We start from the raw sequence: 22678 nt of genomic DNA, 5'->3' as shown, positions 1-22678 counted from the left end.
GAGGGTGAATGGGCAAGACAAAAGATTGAAGTGCCTTTGAACAGGGTATGGTAGTAGGTGTCAGGCGCACCGGTTTGAATGTCAAGAACTGCAATGCTGCTGGGTTTTTCACGGTCAACAGTTTCCTGTGTGTATCAAGAATGGTCCACCACCCAACGGACATCCAGTCAAATTGAAACAACTGTGGGAAGCATTGGAGTCAACATGGGCCAGCATCCCTGTGGATCGCTTTCAACACCTTGTGGAGTCCATGTCCTGATGAATTGAGGCTGATCTGAGGGCAAAAGGGGGTGGTCCTAATGTTTTGTACAGTCCGTGTATACCCTCCATGTACAGTGCATTTGGAAAGTATTCAGACCCCTTGACTTTTTCCACATTTTGTTGCATTACTTATTCATCAATCTACACACAATACCCCATAATGACAAAGCAAAAACTTTTTTACATTTTTTTATTTGTCAATTATTATTTTTTTAAATACGGAAGTATTCAGACCCTTTTTTACTCAGTACTTTGTTGAAGCACCTTTGGCTACGATTACAGTCTCGGTCTTCTTGGGTATGATGCTACAAGCTTGGTACACCTGTATTTGGGGAGTTTCTCCCATTCTTCTCTGCAGATCCTCTCAAGCTCTGTCAGGTTGGATGGGGAGTGTTGCTGCACAGCTATTTTCAGGTCTCTCCAGAGATGTTAGATCAGGTTCAAGTCCGGGCTCTGGCTGGACCACTCAAGGACATTCAGAGACTTGTCCCGAAGACATTCCTGCGTTGTCTTGGCTGCGTGCTTAGAGTCATTGTCCTGTTGGACGCTGAACCTTCTCCCCCAGTCTGAGGTACTGAGCGCTCTGGAGCAGGTTTTCATCAAGGATCTCTCTGTACTTTTCTCCGTTCATCTTTCCCTCCATCCTGACTAGTCTCCCAGTCCCTGCCCCTGAAAAACACCCCCACAGCATGATGCTGCCACCACCATGCTTCACCGTAGGGATGGTGCCAGGTTTTCTCCAGACGTGACGCTTGGCATTCAGTTAAAAGAGTTAAATCTTGGTTTCATCTTGGTTTCACCACATCAGACCTTTCATCTCTGCAGCACTCCACCAATCAGGCCTTTATGGTAGAGTGGGGCTTCCATCTGGCCACTCTACCATAAAGGCCTGATTGGTGGAGTGCTGCAGAGATGGTTGTCCTTCTGGAAGGTTCTCCCATCTCCACAGAGGAACTCTGGAGCTCTGTCGGAGCGACCATTGGGTACTTGGTCACCTCCCTGACCAAGGCCTTTCTCCCCCGATGGCTCAGTTTGGCCGGGTGGCCAGCTCTAGGAAGAGTCTTGGTGGTCCCAATGTCTCTGAGCTCTACGAACAACTCCTTCAACCTCATGGCTTGGTTTTTGCTCTGACATGCACTGTCAACTGTGGGACCTTATATAGACAGGTGTGTGCCTTTCCAAATCAGGTCCAATCAATTTAATTTACCATAGGTGGACTCCAATCAAGTTGTAGAAACATCAAGGATGATCAATGGAAACATGATTAAAAATAAGCTCAATTTTGAGCCTCATAGCAATGGCTATTTGCTAAATTGTCTAAAAACCTGTTTTTGCTTTGTCATTATGGGGTATTGTGATGTCATTATGGGGTATTGTGATGTCATTATGGGGTATTGTGTGTAGATGGATGAGGATTTGTTGTTATTTAATACGTTGTAGAATAAGGCTGTAACGTAACAAAATGTGGAAAAAGTGAAGGGGTCTGAATACTTTCTGAATGCACTGTATATATATATATTTGTGTGTGTGTGTGTGTGTGTGTGTGTGTGTGTGTGTGTGTGTGTGTGTGTGTGTGTGTGTGTGTGTGTGTGTGTGTGTGTGTGTGTGTGTGTGTGTGTGTGTGTGTGTGTGTGTGTGTGTGTGTGTTTACAGTATGTTATCCCCCAGGGGTTAGTTTATAAACATTCTGCTAACAGAGAATGTAAACATAGTTGTTCTGATTAAGCAGCTTGGTCCACGATACACACACACACACACATTTTAACATTTTAGCCACATGTAGTAATGGGTGTAGGTGGCTGTATGGTCTGGTGGGTAATAAGTAGTAGAACTCTGTGATGTGGTGAAGCTCTGCTGCTTTTAATCAGGAAACCTCTAGGGGCTCTAGAACACTTTGATGTTTGGGTTCTATTGTTCTATATTCTATGTTCCATTGTTCCGTGTTCTATATTCTGACTTCTGTGTTCTGTTATTCCATTGTTTCGTGTTCTATATTCTATGTTCCATTGTTCCGTGTTCTATATTCTGACTTCTGTGTTCTGTTATTCCATTGTTTCGTGTTCTATATTCTAACTTCTGTGTTCTGTTGCTCTATGTTCCATTGTTCCGTGTTTAAAGTAGTGTGTTCTGGTTGTAGGGCTCACAGGGAGACGGAGGTCCTAAGGGAGATCCGGGTCCATACGGAACCAAAGGAGCTAAGGTACAGTACGATGACTTCCTGTTGTACTGTTGTTACCATGGTGACGTGAGCTGGGAGACATAGTTGTTAGCATGGTGATGTTGACAGTGTATTTTCTGTTTCAGGGAGATCAGGGGAAAGACGGAGAACCAGGACGACCTGGCAACTACGGACTGTCCGGAATCAAGGTACAGCTCTTAATTTGAGCCAGTTTGCTACTGCAGGAAAATAATCCTACAGCAACAGGACATGTACATTATTGTGGATTACAATTCATGGGCAGTTTTGTAGAGGTTGATAGATTTTTTTCCGTTATGGCAAGTAGAAGCCTTTTAACGCATGTGTGTTAGTGTTAGTGTGTGTACATGAGTTAGTGTGTACATGAGTTAGTGTGTACATGAGTTAGTGTGTACATGAGTTAGTGTGTACATGAGTTAGTGTGTACATGAGTTAGTGTGTACATGAGTTAGTGTGTGTTAGTGTTAGTGTGTGTACATGAGTTAGTGTGTACATGAGTTAGTGTGTACATGAGTTAGTGTGTGTGTGTACATGAGTTAGTGTGTGTGTACATGAGTTAGTATGTACATGAGTTAGTGTGTACATGAGTTAGTGTGTACATGAGTTAGTGTGTGTGTGTACATGAGTTAGTGTGTGTACATGAGTTAGTGTGTACATGAGTTAGTGTGTGTGTGTGTGTACATTAGTTAGTTAGTGTGTACATGAGTTAGTTAGTGTGTACAGGAGTTAGTGTGTGTGTACATGAGTTAGTGTGTACATGAGTTCGTGTGTACATGAGTTAGTGTGTACATGAGTTAGTGTGTGTGTGTGTGTGTGTACATGAGTTAGTTAGTGTGTACATGAGTTAGTTAGTGTGTACATGAGTTAGTGTGTGTACATGAGTTAGTGTGTACATGAGTTAGTGTGTACATGAGTTAGTGTGTACATGAGTTAGTGTGTGTGTGTGTACATGTGTTAGTGTGTGTTAGTGTTAGTGTGTGTACATGAGTTAGTGTGTACATGAGTTAGTGTGTACATGAGTTAGTGTGTGTGTGTGTGTACATGAGTTAGTGTGTGTGTACATGAGTTAGTATGTACATGAGTTAGTGTGTACATGAGTTAGTGTGTACATGAGTTAGTGTGTGTGTGTACATGAGTTAGTGTGTGTACATGAGTTAGTGTGTACATGAGTTAGTGTGTGTGTGTGTGTGTGTGTGTACATGAGTTAGTTAGTGTGTACATGAGTTAGTTAGTGTGTACATGAGTTAGTGTGTGTGTACATGAGTTAGTGTGTACATGAGTTAGTGTGTACATGAGTTAGTGTGTACATGAGTTAGTGTGTGTGTGTGTGTGTGTACATGAGTTAGTTAGTGTGTACATGAGTTAGTTAGTGTGTACATGAGTTAGTGTGTGTGTACATGAGTTAGTGTGTACATGAGTTAGTGTGTACATGAGTTAGTGTGTACATGAGTTAGTGTGTACATGAGTTAGTGTGTGTGTGTGTGTGTGTACATGAGTTAGTTAGTGTGTACATGAGTTAGTGTGTGTGTACATGAGTTAGTGTGTACATGAGTTAGTGTGTACATGAGTTAGTGTGTACATGAGTTAGTGTGTGTGTGTGTGTGTGTACATGAGTTAGTGTGTGTGTGTGTGTACATGAGTTAGTGTGTGTGTACATGAGTTAGTGTGTGTACATGAGTTAGTGTGTGTTTACATGAGTTAGTGTGTGTACATGAGTTAGTGTGTGTACATGAGTTAGTGTGTGTGTACATGTGTTAGTGTGTGTGTGTGTGTGTGTACATGAGTTAGTTAGTGTGTACATGAGTTAGTTAGTGTGTACATGAGTTAGTGTGTACATGAGTTAGTGTGTACATGAGTTAGTGTGTACATGAGTTAGTGTGTACATGAGTTAGTGTGTGTGTACATGAGTTAGTGTGTGTGTACATGTGTTAGTGTGTGTGTACATGTGTTAGTGTGTGTGTACATGTGTGTGTGTGTGTGTGTGTGTGTGTGTGTGTGTGTGTGTGTGTGTGTGTGTGTGTGTGTGTGTGTGTGTGTACATGAGTTAGTGTGTGTGTACATGAGTTAGTGTGTGTGTACATGAGTTAGTGTGTGTGTACATGAGTTAGTGTGTGTACATGAGTTAGTGTGTGTGTACATGTGTTAGTGTGTGTGTACATGTGTTAGTGTGTGTGTGTACATGAGTTAGTGTGTGTGTACATGAGTTAGTGTGTATGTGTGAGGACTACTGTGTATCAAGTCATATGTCATGTCATATGTCATGTTATCATGTTGTCTTCTGATAGGGTACACCGGGCCCAAAAGGAGCCAATGGAGACAAAGGACAGCGGGGTGATGATGTAAGTGATCCTAACTGCTGAGAATTATGGGAAGATTCTGTTTACATTGAGGTGTTGATGACATCATGTGACTTCTTTGTTGTGCCTTTCAGGGAGCACCTGGACCGGACGGCCTCCGGGGAGACAAAGTATTTACACTTTACTACTACTACACTGTGTGTGTGTGGTCTCTGTGTGTGTGTGTGTGTGTGTGTGTGTGTGTGTGTGTGTGTGTGTGTGTGTGTGTGTGTGTGTGTGTGTGTGTGGTCTTGTTCTTCTGTCCTGAAATCCCCAAATGTCCCCACTAGGGTAGTAAAACAAGGAACATTCTCCCTCATGATGACATTTCCCACTTCCTCATTAGGACAAAGGCTATTTTAACAGTAGGATTTTGGTTTAGGATTAGGTTAAGGATTAGGGTTTAGGTTTAGGATTAGGATGTGTTGACTTCTGTCCATTCTCCTTCAGGGCACCCCAGGAGAGAAAGGAGAACAAGGAACCCGTGGAAACAGAGGACCAAGAGGAGATTTGGTGAGTGGTGATGATGATGATGATGAGTGATGATGGTGGTGATGATGGTGATGATGATGATGATGGTGATGATGGTGATGATGGTGGTGATGATGGTGGTGATGATGGTGGTGATGATGATGGTGATGATGATGGTGATGATGGTGATGATGATGGTGATGATGATGGTGATGATGATGATGGTGATGATGGTGGTGGTGATGATGGTGATGATGATGATGATGGTGATGATGATGGTGATGGTGATGATGAAGGTGATGATGAGTGGTGATGATGATGGTGATGATGATGGTGGTGATGATGATGATGAGGGTGATGATGAGGGTGATGGTGATGGTGTTGATGATGATGATGGTGATGATGAGGGTGATGATGATGGTGATGATGATGGTGATGATGATGATGGTGATGATGATGGTGATGATGATGATGGTGATGATGGTGGTGGTGATGATGGTGATGATGATGATGATGGTGATGATGATGGTGGTGGTGATGATGAAGGTGATGATGAGTGGTGATGATGATGATGATGATGATGGTGTTGATGATGATGGTGATGATGATGATGGTGGTGATGGTGATGATGATGATGGTGGTGGTGGTGGTGGTGATGATGATGATGATGATGATGATGGTGGTGGTGATGATGAAGGTGTGTGTTGACGGATGTCTTCTGTCCCTTCAGGGTGACCCAGGACCTCGTGGAGATCAGGGCAGAGAGGGTTCATCTGGAGCCAATGGAGAGCCTGTATGTACCCGAGTTCCGGACCTCTGAAATTACACAACGTTTAAAACTGTTCATCAAGCATTCATACTTGCTACTCTTCATACCAGCATTCAATCATCAATAGTATTTAGTATCTCATATTGTAATTAGATCCCCCATTAGATAAAGCAGTAAGATACTAATTAGATCCCCATTAGATAAAGCAGCAGCTACTAATTAGATCCCCCATTAGATAAAGCAGCAGCTACTAATTAGATCCTCATTAGATAAAGCAGCAGCTACTAATTAGATACCCCATTAGATAAAGCAGCAGCTACTAATTAGATCCGCCATTAGATAAAGCAGTAAGATACTAATTAGATCCCCCATTAGATAAACCAGCAGCTACTAATTAGATCCTCCATTAGATAAAGCAGCAGCTACTATTTAGATCCCCATTAGATAAACCAGCAGCTACTAATTAGATCCCCATTAGATAAAGCAGCAAGATACTAATTAGATCCCCATTAGATAAAGCAGCAGCTACTAATTAGATCCCCCATTAGATAAAGCAGCAGCTACTAATTAGATCCCCATTAGATAAAACAGCAGCTACTAATTAGATCCCCCATTAGATAAAGCAGCAGCTACTAATTAGATCCCCCATTAGATAAAGCAGCAGCTACTAATTAGATCCCCATTAGATAAAGCAGCAGCTACTAATTAGATCCCCATTAGATAAAGCAGCAGCTACTAATTAGATCCCCCATTAGATAAAGCAGCAGCTACTAATTAGATCCCCCATTAGATAAAGCAGCAGCTACTAATTAGATCCCCATTAGATAAAGCAGCAGCTACTAATTAGATCCCCATTAGATAAAGCAGCAGCTACTAATTAGATCCCCATTAGATAAAGCAGCAGCTACTAATTAGATCCCCATTAGATAAAGCAGCAGCTACTAATTAGATCCCCATTAGATAAAGCAGCAGCTACTATTTAGATCCCCATTAGATAAAGCAGCAGCTACTAATTAGATCCCCCATTAGATAAAGCAGCAAGATACTAATTAGATCCCCATTAGATAAAGCAGCAGCTACTAATTAGATCCCCCATTAGATAAAGCAGCAGCTACTAATTAGATCCCCATTAGATAAAGCAGCAGCTACTAATTAGATCCTCCATTAGATAAAGCAGCAGTTACTAATTAGATCCCCCATTAGATAAAGCAGCAGCTACTAATTAGATCCTCCATTAGATAAAGCAGCAGCTACTAATTAGATCCTCCATTAGATAAAGCAGCAGCTACTAATTAGATCCCCCATTAGATAAAGCAGCAGCTACTAATTAGATCCCCCATTAGATAAAGCAGCAGCTACTAATTAGATCCCCATTAGATAAAGCAGCAGCTACTAATTAGATCCTCCATTAGATAAAGCAGCAGTTACTAATTAGATCCCCCATTAGATAAAGCAGCAGCTACTAATTAGATCCCCATTAGATAAAGCAGCAGCTACTAATTAGATCCCCATTAGATAAAGCAGCAGCTACTAATTAGATCCCCCATTAGATAAAGCAGCAGTTACTAATTAGATCCCCATTAGATAAAGCAGCAGCTACTAATTAGATCCCCATTAGATAAAGCAGCAGCTACTAATTAGATCCCCCATTAGATAAAGCAGCAGCTACTAATTAGATCCCCATTAGATAAAGCAGCAGCTACTAATTAGATCCCCATTAGATAAAGCAGCAGCTACTAATTAGATCCCCCATTAGATAAAGCAGCAGCTACTAATTAGATCCCCATTAGATAAAGCAGCAGCTACTAATTAGATCATCCATTAGATAAAGCAGCAGCTACTAATTAGATCCCCCATTAGATAAAGCAGCAGCTACTAATTAGATCCCCCATTAGATATAGCAGCAGGTACTCTTCCTGGGATCCATACTATAGTAGCTACCTAGGCTAACGCTACGGCCGCACGGTCAGATTTAAGTTGTATACGCACAAAGGCAGACATATTGAAAATCACTGTTAGATTTAGGGACCTTACATATAGTTGTTATTGTGGGGTACAGAGATGAGATGAGTGTCCATTTTAAATTCAGGCTGTAGCACAACAAAATGTGGAAAAAGTCCAGGGGTGTGAATAATTTCTGAAGGCCCTGTATGTTGAAGAGGGTGGGCCTCAAGCTGCATCCTTGTCTCACCCCCCGGCCCTGAGGAAAGAAATGTGGGTGTTTATTTGCAGACTTGTTGTTTGTGTACATTGATTTTATATTGTCAAATGTTTTTCCCCCAACACCACTTTCCTTCCATTTGTATACCAGACCCTCGTGCCAAATTGAGTCAAAAGCTTTTTTTGAAATCAACAAAGCATGAGAAGACTTTGTCTGTTATGGTTTGTTTGTCAGTAAGGGTGTATTTTAAGTGGTCTGTCGTACGGTATTTTGGTAAGAAGCCAAATGTACATTTGCTCAGGACATTGTTTTCACTGAGGAAATGTTGGAGTCTGCTGTTGATGATACTGCAGAGGATTTTTATGAGGTTGCTGTTGACGCACATTCCTGAGTAATTATTGTGATCAAATTTGTCTCCACTTTTGTGGATTTGGGTGGCCAGACCTTAGTTCCACATATTGGGGAAGATGCCAGAGCTGAGGACAATCTTGAAGAGTTTAAGAATAGCCAATTGTATTTTGTGGTATATTTTATCATTTAGTTTAGTATAACATCAACACCTCAGGCCTTTTGGGGTTGGAAGGTTTGTACACTACATGACCAAAAGTATGTGGACACCTGCTCGTCCAACATCTCATTCCAAAATCATGGGCATTTATATGGTCCCCCCTTTGCTGCTATAACAGCCTCCACTCTTCTGGGAAGGCTTTCCACTAGATGTTGGAACATTGCTGCGGGGACTTGCTTCCGTTCAGTCACAAGAGCATTAGTGAGGTCGGGCACTGATGTTGGGCGATTAGACCTGGCTCGCAGTCGGTGTTCCAATGCATCACAAAGGTGTTTGATGGGGTTGAGGTCAGGGTTCTGTGCAGGCCAGTCAAGTTTTTCCACACCGATCTCGACAAACCATTTCTGTATGGACCTCGCTTTTTGCATGGGAGCATTGTCATGCTGAAACAGGAAAGGGCCATCCCCAAACTGTTGCCACAAAATTGGAAGCACAGAATCGTCTAGAATGTAATTGTATGTTGTAGTGTTAAAGATTTCCTTTCACTGGAACTAAGGGGCCAAGAAAAACAGCCCCAGACCATCATTCCTCCTCCACCAAACTTTAAGTTGGCACTATGCATTAGGGCAGGTAGCGTTCTCCTGGCATTTGCTAAACCCAGATTAATCCTTTGGACTGCCAGACGGTGAAGCGTGATTCATCACTCCAGAGAACGTGTTTCCACTGCTCCAGAGTCCAATGGCAGCGAGCTTTACACCACTCCAGCTGACGCTTGGGATCGCGCATGGTGATCTTAGGCTTGTGTACGGCTGCTCCCGACAAAAACAGTTCTTGTGTTGACGTTGCTTCCAGAGATCTTACTCTGCGTCTCACAAAGAAATGGCTGTTGGAACCAAAACTCTAAAATGTGGACCGTGAAGCATGGAGGAGGAGGTGTGATGGTGTTGGGGTGCTTTGCTGGTGACACTGTCAGTGATTTCTTTAGAATTCAAGGCACACTTAACCAGCATGGCTACCACAGCACTCTGCAGCGACACGCCATCCCATCTGGTTTGTGCTTCGTGGGAGTATCATTTGTTTTTCAACAGGACAATGACCCAACACCCCTCCAGGCTGTGTAAGGGCTATTTGACAAATAAGGAGAGTGATGGAGTGCCGCATCAGATGACCTGGCATCCACAATCACTTGACCTCAACCCAATTGAGATGGTTTGGGATGAGTTGGACAGCAGGGTGAAGGAAAAGCAGCCACCAAGTGCTCAGCATATGTGGGAACTCCTTCAAGAGTGTTGGAAAAGCATTCCAGGTGAAGCTGGTTGAGAGAATGCCAAGCATGTGTAAAGCTGTCATCAAGGCAAAGGGTGGCTAAGTTGAAGAATCTAAAATATAAAACACTTTTTAGGTTACTACATGATTCCATATGTGTTATTTCATAGTTTTGATGTCTTCACTATTATTCTACAATGTAGAAAATAGTAAAAATAAAGAAAAACCCCTGAATGACCTGCAGCTTTCAAGAAGCGGGACTCTAACCTGGACGCTTATAAGAAAGTCCTCTATGCCCTCCGACGAACCATCGAACAGGCAAAGTGTCAATACAGGACTAAGATCGAATCATACTACACCGGCTCCAACGCTCGTCGGATGTGGCAGGGCAAACTATTACGGACTACAAAGGGAAGCACAGCAGCGAGCTGCCCAGTGACACAAACTTTTTATGAACTTTTATGACTGTGTCTTAGGGCGAGCTGTGTGTCTGTGATTGTGTGTGTGTTGTAAGTCTAACTGTTTTGTTGTGTGTGTTTCAGGGTGACATCGGCAGGGCGGGGTCTCCAGGATACAGAGGAGATGAGGGCGCCCCCGGACCAGAGGTTGGGCAACTAGTTAATCAATTTGTTTATCCATCCCGTCATCTATAGATATGACAACAGCCAGTGAAAGTGCAGGGTGCCAAATTCAAACAACAGAAATCTCATAATTAAAATTCCTCAAACATACAAGTATCTTATACCATTTTAAAGGTAATCTTGTTGTTAATCCCACCACAGTGTCCGATTTCAAAAAGGCTTTACAGCGAAAGCACCACAAACGATTATGTTAGGTCACCGTAGAAATCACAGAAAAACACAGCCATTTTTCCAGCCAAAGACAGGAGTCACAAAAAGCAGAAATAGAGATTAAATGAATCACTAACCTTTGATGATCTTCATCAGATGACACTCATAGGACTTCATGTTACACAATTCATGTATGTTTTGTTCGGTAAAGTTCATATTTATATCAAAAAATCTCAGTATACATTGGCGCTTTATGTTCAGTAGTTCCAAAAATTTCCGGTGATTTTGCAGAGAGCCACATCAATTTCCAGAAATACTCATAATAAACGTTGATCAAAGATCAAGTGTTATGCATGGAATTTTAGATCCACTTCTCCTTAATGCAACCGCTGTGTCAGATTTCAGAAAAGCTTTACGGAAAAAGCAAACCATGCAATAATCTGAGGTCGGCGCTCAGAGCCCAATCAAGACAAAAATAGTCAGAAATAACATTATAAATATTCACTTACCTTTGATGATCTTCATCAGAATGCACTCCCAGGAATCCCAGTTCCACATTAAATGTTTGATTTGTTCGGTAATGTCCATCATTTATGTCCAAATAGCTACTTTTGTTAGCACGTTTGGTAAACAAATCCAAAGTCACGAAGCACATTCACTAAAAGCAGACGAAATGTCAAAAAGTTCTGTTACAGTCAGTAGAAACATGTCAAACGATGTATGGAATCAATCTTTAGGATGTTTTTAACATAAATCTTCAATAATGTTCCAACCGGAGAATTCCTTTGTCTTCAGAAATGCGATGGAACGCAGCTAACTCTCACATGAGCGTGCATGGTCAGCTCGTGGCACTCTGGGAGAGACCTTACTCAATCCCCTCTCATTCGGGCCCACTTCACAGTAGAAGCATCAGACAAGGTTCTAAAGACTGTTGACATCTAGTGAAAGCCTTGGGAAGTGCAACATGACCAATATCCCACTGTGTATTAGATAGGGAATGAGTTGAAAAACTACAAACCTCAGATTTCCCACTTCCTGGTTGATTTTTTCTCATGTTTTTGCCTGCCATATGAGGTCTGTTATACTCACAGACATCATTCAAACAGTTTTAGAAACTTCAGAGTGTTTTCTATCCAAATATACGAATAATATGCATATATTAGCAACTGGGACGGAGGAGCAGGCAGTTTACTCTGGGCACCTCTGGGCACCTTATTCATCAAATCAAATTTCAAATCAAATGTATTTACATAGCCCTTCTTACATCAGCTGATATCTCAAAGTGCTGTACAGAAACCCAGCCTAAAACCCCAAACAGCAAGCAATGCAGGTGTAGAAGCACCATTCATCCAAGCTACTCAATACTGCCCCGCAGCCATAAGAAGTTAACACATGTATTTATCTCACACACATGCATCACTAAGCTGGGAGTCTTATCACACATGCATCACTAAGCTGGGGGTCTTATCACACATGCATCACTAAGCTGGGGATCTTATCACACATGCATCACTAAGCTGGGAGTCTTATCACACATGCATCACTAAGCTGGGGGTCTTATCACACATGCATCACTAAGCTGGGGATCTTATCACACATGCATCACTAAGCTGGGAGTCTTATCACACATGCATCACTAAGCTGGGGATCTTATCACACATGCATCACTAAGCTGGGGATCTTATCACACATGCATCACTAAGCTGGGGATCTTATCACACATGCATCACTAAGCTGGGAGTCTTATCACACATGCATCACTAAGCTGGGAGTCTTATCACACATGCATCACTAAGCTGGGGGTCTTATCACACATGCATCACTAAGCTGGGAGTCTTATCACACATGCATCACTAAGCTGGGAGTCTTATCACACATGCATCACTAAGCTGGGAGTCTTATCACACATGCATCACTAAGCTGGGGGTCTTATCACACATGCATCACTAAGCTGGTGATCTTATCACACATGCATCACTAAGCTGGGGGTCTTATCACACATGCATCACTAAGCTGGGGATCTTATCACACATGCATCACTAAGCTGGGAGTCTTATCACACATGCATCACTAAGCTGGGGATCTTATCACACATGCATCACTAAGCTGGGGATCTTATCACACATGCATCACTAAGCTGGGGATCTTATCACACATGCATCACTAAGCTGGGAGTCTTATCACACATGCATCACTAAGCTGGGAGTCTTATCACACATGCATCACTAAGCTGGGGGTCTTATCACACATGCATCACTAAGCTGGGAGTCTTATCACACATGCATCACTAAGCTGGGAGTGTTATCACACATGCATCACTAAGCTGGGAGTCTTATCACACATGCATCACTAAGCTGGGGGTCTTATCACACATGCATCACTAAGCTGGTGATCTTATCACACATGCATCACTAAGCTGGGGGTCTTATCACACATGCATCACTAAGCTGGGAGTCTTATCACACATGCATCACTAAGCTGGGGATCTTATCACACATGCATCACTAAGCTGGGAGTCTTATCACACATGCATCACTAAGCTGGGAGTCTTATCACACATGCATCACTAAGCTGGGAGTGTTATCACACATGCATCACTAAGCTGGGGATCTTATCACACATGCATCACTAAGCTGGGAGTCTTATCACACATGCATCACTAAGCTGGGAGTGTTATCACACATGCATCACTAAGCTGGGGATCTTATCACACATGCATCACTAAGCTGGGGATCTTATCACACATGCATCACTAAGCTGGGGATCTTATCACACATGCATCACTAAGCTGGGAGTCTTATCACACATGCATCACTAAGCTGGGAGTGTTATCACACATGCATCACTAAGCTGGGAGTCTTATCACACATGCATCACTAAGCTGGGGGTCTTATCACACATGCATCACTAAGCTGGGGATCTTATCACACATGCATCACTAAGCTGGGGATCTTATCACACATGCATCACTAAGCTGGGGATCTTATCACACATCAATCAATCAATCAATCAATTTTATTTTATATAGCCCTTCGTACATCAGCTAATATCTCGAAGTGCTGTACAGAAACCCAGCCTAAAACCCCAAACAGCTAGTAATGCAGGTGTAGAAGCACGGTGGCTAGGAAAAACTCCCTAGAAAGGCCAAAACCTAGGAAGAAACCTAGAGAGGAACCAGGCTATGAGGGGTGGCCAGTCCTCTTCTGGCTGTGCCGGGTGGAGATTATAACAGAACTATGCCAAGATGTTCAAAAATGTTCATAAGTGACAAGCATGGTCAAATAATAATCATGAATAATTTTCAGTTGGCTTTTCATAGCTGATCATTAAGAGTTGAAAAACAACAGGTCTGGGACAGGTGGCGGTTCCATAACCGCAGGCAGAACAGCTGAAACTGGAATAGCAGCAAGGCCAGGCGGACTGGGGACAGCAAGGAGTCACCACGGGCGGCAATCCCGACGCATGGTCCTAGGGCCCAGGTCCTCCGAGAGAAAGAAAGAGAGAAGGAGAAAATTAGAGAGAGCCAAGATTTTCAAAATGTTCATAAATGACAAGCATGGTCAAATAATAATCAGGAATAAATCTCAGTTGGCTTTTCATAGCCGATCATTAAGAGTTGAAAACAGCAGGTCTGGGACAGGTAGGGGTTCCATAACCGCAGGCAGAACAGTTGAAACTGGAATAGCAGCAAGGCCAGGCGGACTGGGGACAGCAAGGAGTCACCACGGCCGGTAGTCCCGACGTATGGTCCTAGGGCTCAGGTCCTCCGAGAGAAAGAAAGAGAGAAGGAGAAAATTAGAGAGAGCCAAGATTTTCAAAATGTTCATAAATGACAAGCATGGTCAAATAATAATCAGGAATAAATCTCAGTTGGCTTTTCATAGCCGATCATTAAGAGTTGAAAACAGCAGGTCTGGGACAGGTAGGGGTTTCGTAACCGCAGGCAGAACAGTTGAAACTGGAATAGCAGCAAGGCCAGGCGGACTGGGGACAGCAAGGTGTCAGCATGCCCGGTAGTCCTGACGTATGGTCCTAGGGCTCAGGTTCTCAGAGAGAAAGAGAGAACGAGAGAATTAGAGAGAGCATACTTAAATTCACACAGGACACTGGATAAGACAGGAGAAGTACTCCAGGTATAACCAACTGACCCTAGCCCCCCGACACATAAACTACTGCAGCATAAATACTGGAGGCTGAGACAGGAGCGGTCAGGAGACACTGTGGCCCCATCCGAAGAAACCCCCGGACAGGGCCAAACAGGAAGGATATAACCCCACCCACTTTGCCAAAGCACAGCCCCCGCACCACTAGAGGGATATCCTCAACCACCAACTTACAATCCTGAGACAAGGCCGAGTATAGCCCACAAAGATCTCCACCACAGCACAAACCAAGGGGGGGCGCCAACCCAGACAGGAAGATCACGTCAGTAACTCAACCCACTCAAGTGACGCACCCCTCCTAGGGACGGCATGAAAGAGCACCAGCAAGCCAGTGACTCAGCCCCTGTAACAGGGTTAGAGGCAGAGAATCCCAGTGGAGAGAGGGGAACCGGCCTGGCAGAGACAGCAAGGGCGGTTCGTTGCTCCAGAGCCTTTCCGTTCACCTTCACACTCCTGGGCCAGACTACACTCAATCATATGACCTACTGAAGAGATAAGTCTTCAGTAAAGACTTAAAGGTTGAGACCGAGTCTGCGTCTCTCACATGGGTAGGCAGACTGTTCCATAAAAATGGAGATCTATAGGAGAAAGCCCTACCTCCCGCTGTTTGCTTAGAAATTCTAGGGACAATTAGGAGGCCTGCGTCTTGTGACCGTAGCGTACGTATTGGTATGTACGGCAGGACCAACTCGGAAAGATAGGTAGGAGCAAGCCCATGTAACGCTTTATAGGTTAACAGTAAAACCTTGAAATCAGCCCTTGCCTTAACAGGAAGCCAGTGTAGGGAAGCTAGCACTGGAGTAATATGATCAAATTTCTTGGTTCTAGTCAGGATTCTAGCAGCCGTATTTAGCACTAACTGAAGTTTATTTAGTGCTTTATCCGGGTAGCCGGAAAGTAGAGCATTGCAGTAGTCTAACCTAGAAGTAACAAATGCATGGATTAATTTTTCTGCATCATTTTTGGACAGAAAATTTCTGATTTTTGCAATGTTACGTAGATGGAAAAAAGCTGTCCTTGAAACAGTCTTGATATGTTCGTCAAAGAGAGATCAGGGTCAAGAGTAACGCCGAGGTCCTTCACAGTTTTATTTGAGACGACTTTACAACCATCAAGATGAATTGTCAGATTTAACAGAAGATCTCTTTGTTTCTTGGGACCTAGAACAAGCATCTCTGTTTTGTCCGAGTTTAAAAGTAGAAAGTTTTCAGCCATCCACTTCCTTATGTCTGAAACACAGGCTTCTAGCGAGGGCAATTTTGGGGCTTCACCATGTTTCATTGAAATGTACAGCTGTGTGTCATCCGCATAGCAGTGAAAGTTAACATTATGTTTTCGAATAACATCCCCAAGAGGTAAAATATATAGTGAAAACAATAGTGGTCCTAAAACGGAACCTTGAGGAACACCGAAATGCACAGTTGATTTGTCAGAGGACAAACCATTCACAGAGACAAACTGATATCTTTCCGACAGGTAAGATCTAAACCAGGCCAGAACTGGTCCGTGTAGACCAATTTGGGTTTCCAGTCTCTCCAAAAGAATGTGGTGATCGATGGTGTCAAAGGCAGCACTAAGGTCTAGTAGCACGAGGACAGATGCAGAGCCTCGGTCTGACGCCATTAAAAGGTCATTTACCACCTTCACAAGTGCAGTCTCAGTGCTATGATGGGGTCTAAAACCAGACTGAAGCATTTCGTATACATTGTTTGTCTTCAGAAAGGCAGTGAGTTGCTGCGCAACAGCTTTTTCTAAAATTTTTGAGAGGAATGGAAGATTCGATATAGGCCGATAGTTTTTTATATTTTCCGGGTCAAGGTTTGGCTTTTTCAAGAGAGGCTTTATCACTGCCACTTTTAGTGAGTTTGGTACACATCCGGTGGATAGAGAGCTGTTTATTATGTTCAACATAGGAGGGCCAAGCACAGGAAGCAGCTCCTTCAGCAGTTTAGTAGGAATAGGATCCAGTATGCAGCTTGAAGGTTTAGAGGCCATGATTATTTTCATCATTGTGTCAAGAGATATAGTACTAAAACACTTAAGTGTCTCTCCCGATCCCAGGCCCTCGCAGAGCTGTGCAGATCCAGGACAGCTAAGCCCTGGAGGAATACGCAGATTCAAAGAGGAGTCCGTAATTTGCTTTCTAATGGTCATGATCTTTTCCTCAAAGAAGTTCATGAATTTATTACTGCTGAAGTGAAAGCCATCCTCTCTTGGGGAATGCTGCTTTTTAGTTAGCTTTGCAACAGTATCAAAAAGAAATTTTGGATTGTTCTTATTTTCCTCGATTAAGTTGGAAAAGTAGGATGATCGAGCAGCAGTGAGGGCTCTTCGGTACTGCACGGTACTGTCTTTCCAAGCTAGTCGGAAGACTTCCAGTTTGGTGTGGCGCCATTTCCGTTCCAATTTCCTGGAAGCTTGCTTCAAAGCTCGGGTATTTTCTGTATACCAGGGAGCTAGTTTCTTATGACAAATGTTTTTCGTTTTTAGGGGTGCAACTGCATCTAGGGTATTGCGCAAGGTTAAATTGAGTTCCTCAGTTAAGTGGTTAACTGATTTTTGTCCTCTGACGTCCTTGGGTAGGCAGAAGGAGTCTGGAAGGGCATCAAGGAATTTTTGTGTTGTCTGAGAATTTATAGCACGACTTTTGATGCTCCTTGGTTGGGGTCTGAGCAGATTATTTGTTGCGATTGCAAACGTAATAAAATGGTGGTCCGATAGTCCAGGATTATGTGGAAAAACATTAAGATCTACAACATTTATTCCATGGGACAAAACTAGGTCCAGAGTATGACTGTGGCAGTGAGTAGGTCCAGAGACATGTTGGACAAAACCCACTGAGTCGATGATGGCTCCGAAAGACTTTTGGAGTGGGTCTGTGGACTTCTCCATGTGAATATTAAAATCACCAAAAATTAGAATATGATCTGCTATGACTACAAGGTCTGATAGGAATTCAGGAAACTCAGAGAGGAACGCTGTATATGGCCCAGGAGGCCTGTAAACAGTAGCTATAAAAAGTGATTGAGTAGGCTGCATAGATTTCATGACTAGAAGCTCAAAAGACGAAAACGCCATTTTTTTTTTTGTAAATTGAAATTTGCTATCGTAAATGTTAGCAACACCTCCGCCTTTGCGGGATGCACGGGGGATATGGTCACTAGTGTAACCAGGAGGTGAGGCCTCATTTAACACAGTAAATTCATCAGGCTTAAGCCATGTTTCAGTCAGGCCAATCACATCAAGATTATGATCAGTGATTAGTTCATTGACTATGACTGCCTTTGAAGTGAGGGATCTAACATTAAGTAACCCTATTTTGAGATGTGAGGTATCACGATCTCTTTCAATAATGGCAGGAATGGAGGAGGTCTTTATCCTAATAAGATTGCTAAGGCGAACACCGCCATGTTTAGTTTTGCCCAACCTAGGTCGAGGCACAGACACAGTCTCAATGGGTATGGCTGAGCTGACTACACTGACTGTGCTATTGGCAGACTCCACTAAGCTGGCAGGTTGGCTAACAGCCTGCTGCCTGGCCTGCACCCTATTTCATTGTGGGGCTAGAGGAGTTAGAGCCCTATCTATGTTGGTAGATAAGATGAGAGCACCCCTCCAGCTAGGATGGAGTCCGTCACTCCTCAGCAGGTCAGGCTTGGTCCTGTTTGTGGGTGAGTCCCAGAAAGAGGGCCAATTATCTACAAATTCTATCTTTTGGGAGGGGCAGAAAACAGTTTTCAACCAGCGATTGAGTGCTGAGACTCTGCTGTAGAGCTCGTCACTCCCCCTAACTGGGAGGGGGCCAGAGACAATTACTCGATGCCGACACATCTTTCTAGCTGATTTACACGCTGAAGCTATGTTGCACTTGGTGACCTCTGACTGTTTCATCCTAACATCGTTGGTGCCGACGTGGATAACAATATCTCTATACTCTCTACACTCGCCAGATTTAGCTTTAGCCAGCACCATCTTTAGATTAGCCTTAACGTCGGTAGCCCTGCCCCCTGGTAAACAGTGTATGATCGCTGGGTGATTCGTTTTAAGTCTAATACTGCGGGTAATGGAGTCGCCAATGACTAGGGTTTTCAATTTGTCAGAGCTAATGGTGGGAGCCTTCGGCGTCTCAGACCCCGTAACGGGAGGAGTAGAGACAAGAGAAGACTCAGACTCAGACTCCGACTCGCTACATAATGGGGAAAACCGGTTGAAAGTTTCTGTCGGCTGAATGAGCGACACCGGTTGAGCATTCCAACAGCATTTCCCTCCAGAAGCCATGAGAAAGTTGTCCGGCTGCGGGGACTGTGCGGGGGGATTTATACTAACGTTACTATCTGTACTTACTGGTGGCACAGACGCTGTTTCTTCCTTTCCTACACTGAAATTACCCTTGCCTAACGATTGCGTCTGAAGCTGGGCTTGTAGCACAGCTATTCTCGCCGTAAGGCGATCGTTCTCCTGTATATTATGAGTACAGCGACTGCAATTAGAAGACATCATGTTAATGTTACTACTTAGCTTCGGCTGTTGAAGGTGTTGACGAACCATGTCCAGATAAAGCGTCCGGAGTGAAAAAGTTGAATGAGGGAAAAAAGTTGCGATGGAAAAACTAAAAATATAAACGGTAATTAAAAACAAAAACAAAACAAAAAACGTAAAGTTGTCAGCTAGCAAAGTAAAGTAAAGTTGGCAGCAAAACGCACAGCAACACGTCTGCAGATTCAACATGCATCACTAAGCTGGGAGTCTTATCACACATGCATCACTAAGCTGGGAGTCTTATCACACATGCATCACTAAGCTGGGAGTCTTATCACACATGCATCACTAAGCTGGGAGTCTTATCACACATGCATCACTAAGCTGGGGATCTTATCACACATGCATCACTAAGCTGAGGGTCTTTCAGGTTTTGTCATCTTATTTTCCAACCAGTGTGCCGTGCACCAGGTGGATATTTTGATTTTGATAAAAGTGTCTGGCTAAATGATGTCAAAGGTCAGGTGGTCAGGAAGTCTTCCTCCGTTAATATTTGAACTTCATTTCTCATGTTCCCAGTCTGATTTCCTAACTATCTAAACTACCTTTCCCATCTCTCTCCTATCTAAACTACATTTCCCAGGGCCCCAAAGGACCAAGAGGAATCAAAGGAGCTCCTGGAGACAGAGGCCAGATCGGAAGCAGGGTGAGAGGGCGAGAGAGAGAACATTTGGGGGAGGGGAAATGAAATAAAAAAAGAACGAGGGATGGCTGAAGTGTTCTGTCTCTTCTGTTTCAGGGAGAAGATGGGACACCAGGAAATGGAACTGAAGGTTGCCATGGTTTCCAGGTACAGTTGTGTTAAATCTGATGTATTGTTGTTTGGGTTCATGGTTGTGTGTGTGTGTGTGTGTGTGTGTGTGTGTGTGTGTGTGTGTGTGTGTGTGTGTGTGTGTGTGTGTGTGTGTGTGTGTGTGTGTGTGTGTGTGTGTGTGTGTGTGTGTGTGTGTGTGTGTGTGTGTGTGTGTGTGTGTGTGTTGTCTGCCGTCTCTCACACATCCCTCTCCTCTCTCAGGGTTACCCCGGCCAACGAGGGGGCATTGGAGAGCCGGTGAGTTCACCTTTCACCTATAACCTCTCACCTCAGAATCAGCCCCAAGGCAGCGTCTCACACTATATCACGCTATCATAGTACTGTAGCGAGTTAGGACAATAGCCTAACCAGAACTCCAACCTGGGTCTCTCTGGTTCAGAGGTGAGTTAGGACGATAGCCTGGGTCTCTCTGGTTCAGAGGCGAGTTAGGACGATAGCCTGGGTCTCTCTGGTTCAGAGGCGAGTTAGGACGATAGCCTAACCAGAACTCCAACCTGGGTCTCTCTGGTTCAGAGGCGAGTTAGGACGATAGCCTGGGTCTCTCTGGTTCAGAGGCGAGTTAGGACGATAGCCTGGGTCTCTCTGGTTCAGAGGCGAGTTAGGACGATAGCCTGGGTCTCTCTGGTTCAGAGGCGAGTTAGGACGATAGCCTGGGTCTCTCTGGTTCAGAGGCGAGTTAGGACGATAGCCTGGGTCTCTCTGGTTCAGAGGCGAGTTAGGACGATAGCCTAACCAGAACTCCAACCTGGGTCTCTCTGGTTCAGAGGCGAGTTAGGACGATAGCCTGGGTCTCTCTGGTTCAGAGGCGAGTTAGGACGATAGCCTGGGTCTCTCTGGTTCAGAGGCGAGTTAGGACGATAGCCTGGGTCTCTCTGGTTCAGAGGCGAGTTAGGACGATAGCCTAACCAGAACTCCAGCCTGGGTCTCTCTGGTTCAGAGGCGAGTTAGGACTCTATCCACAGTCCCAAGAGACTGAACTTTGGAAGCAGCATACCACCCTGCATCCCACTGCTGGCTTTAACCAGCATCATACCACCCTGCACCCCACTGCTGGCTTTAACCAGCAGCATACCACCCTGCATCCCACTGCTGGCTATAACCAGCATCATACCACCCTGCACCCCACTGCTGTCTTTAACCAGCATCATACCACCCTGCATCCCACTGCTGGCTTTAACCAGCATCATACCACCCTGCACCCCACTGCTGGCTATAACCAGCATCATACCACCCTGCATCCCACTGCTGGCTATAACCAGCAGCATACCACCCTGCACCCCACTGCTGTCTTTAACCAGCATCATACCACCCTGCATCCCACTGCTGGCTTTAACCAGCATCATACCACCCTGCATCCCACTGCTGGCTTTAACCAGCAGCATACCACCCTGCATCCCACTGCTGGCTATAACCAGCATCATACCACCCTGCATCCCACTGCTGGCTATAACCAGCAGCATACCACCCTGCATCCCACTGCTGGCTATAACCAGCATCATACCACCCTGCATCCCACTGCTGGCTATAACCAGCATCATACCACCCTGCACCCCACTGCTGGCTATAACCAGCAGCATACCACCCTGCACCCCACTGCTGGCTATAACCAGCATCATACCACCCTGCATCCCACTGCTGGCTATAACCAGCATCATACCACCCTGCATCCCACTGCTGGCTATAACCAGCATCATACCACCCTGCATCCCACTGCTGGCTATAACCAGCATCATACCACCCTGCACCCCACTGCTGGCTATAACCAGCAGCATACCACCCTGCACCCCACTGCTGGCTATAACCAGCATCATACCACCCTGCATCCCACTGCTGGCTTTAACCAGCAGCATACCACCCTGCATCCCACTGCTGGCTTTAACCAGCATCATACCACCCTGCATCCCACGGCTGGCTATAACCAGCATCATACCACCCTGCATCCCACTGCTGGCTTTAACCAGCATCATACCACCCTGTATCCCACTGCTGGCTTTAACCAGCATCATACCACCCTGCATCCCACTGCTGGCTATAACCAGCATCATACCACCCTGCACCCCACTGCTGGCTATAACCAGCATCATACCACCCTGCACCCCACTGCTGGCTATAACCAGCAGCATACCACCCTGCATCCCACTGCTGGCTATAACCAGCATCATACCACCCTGCATCCCACTGCTGGCTATAACCAGCAGCATACCACCCTGCATCCCACTGCTGGCTATAACCAGCATCATACCACCCTGCATCCCACTGCTGGCTTTAACCAGCAGCATACCACCCTGCACCCCACTGCTGGCTTTAACCAGCAGCATACCACCCTGCATCCCACTGCTGGCTTTAACCAGCATCATACCACCCTGCATCCCACTGCTGGCTTTAACCAGCATCATACCACC

The 22678-nt window shown here is 44.6% G+C and overlaps 1 protein-coding gene across 1 annotated transcript in view; it reads left to right on the top strand.

Moving 5' to 3' along the window:
- LOC120041796 (collagen alpha-1(VI) chain-like) overlaps positions 1–20594 on the top strand; it is a 34153-nt gene extending 13559 nt beyond the window's left edge. The window contains exons 13-22 of the mRNA XM_038986661.1: positions 2399–2461; positions 2566–2628; positions 4744–4797; positions 4890–4925; positions 5245–5307; positions 5996–6058; positions 10512–10574; positions 20046–20108; positions 20202–20252; positions 20478–20594. Of these exons, the coding sequence (XP_038842589.1) occupies positions 2399–2461; positions 2566–2628; positions 4744–4797; positions 4890–4925; positions 5245–5307; positions 5996–6058; positions 10512–10574; positions 20046–20108; positions 20202–20252; positions 20478–20594 (636 nt within the window). The remainder of the gene's footprint in view (positions 1–2398; positions 2462–2565; positions 2629–4743; positions 4798–4889; positions 4926–5244; positions 5308–5995; positions 6059–10511; positions 10575–20045; positions 20109–20201; positions 20253–20477) is intronic.
- Positions 20595–22678: the final 2084 nt, after the last annotated feature.

Source organism: Salvelinus namaycush, unplaced genomic scaffold (genome assembly GCF_016432855.1).
Source record: "Salvelinus namaycush isolate Seneca unplaced genomic scaffold, SaNama_1.0 Scaffold544, whole genome shotgun sequence".
In the NCBI taxonomy this organism is placed as follows: domain Eukaryota; kingdom Metazoa; phylum Chordata; class Actinopteri; order Salmoniformes; family Salmonidae; genus Salvelinus; species Salvelinus namaycush.
This window is presented reverse-complemented; position numbering and strand designations above follow the sequence as displayed.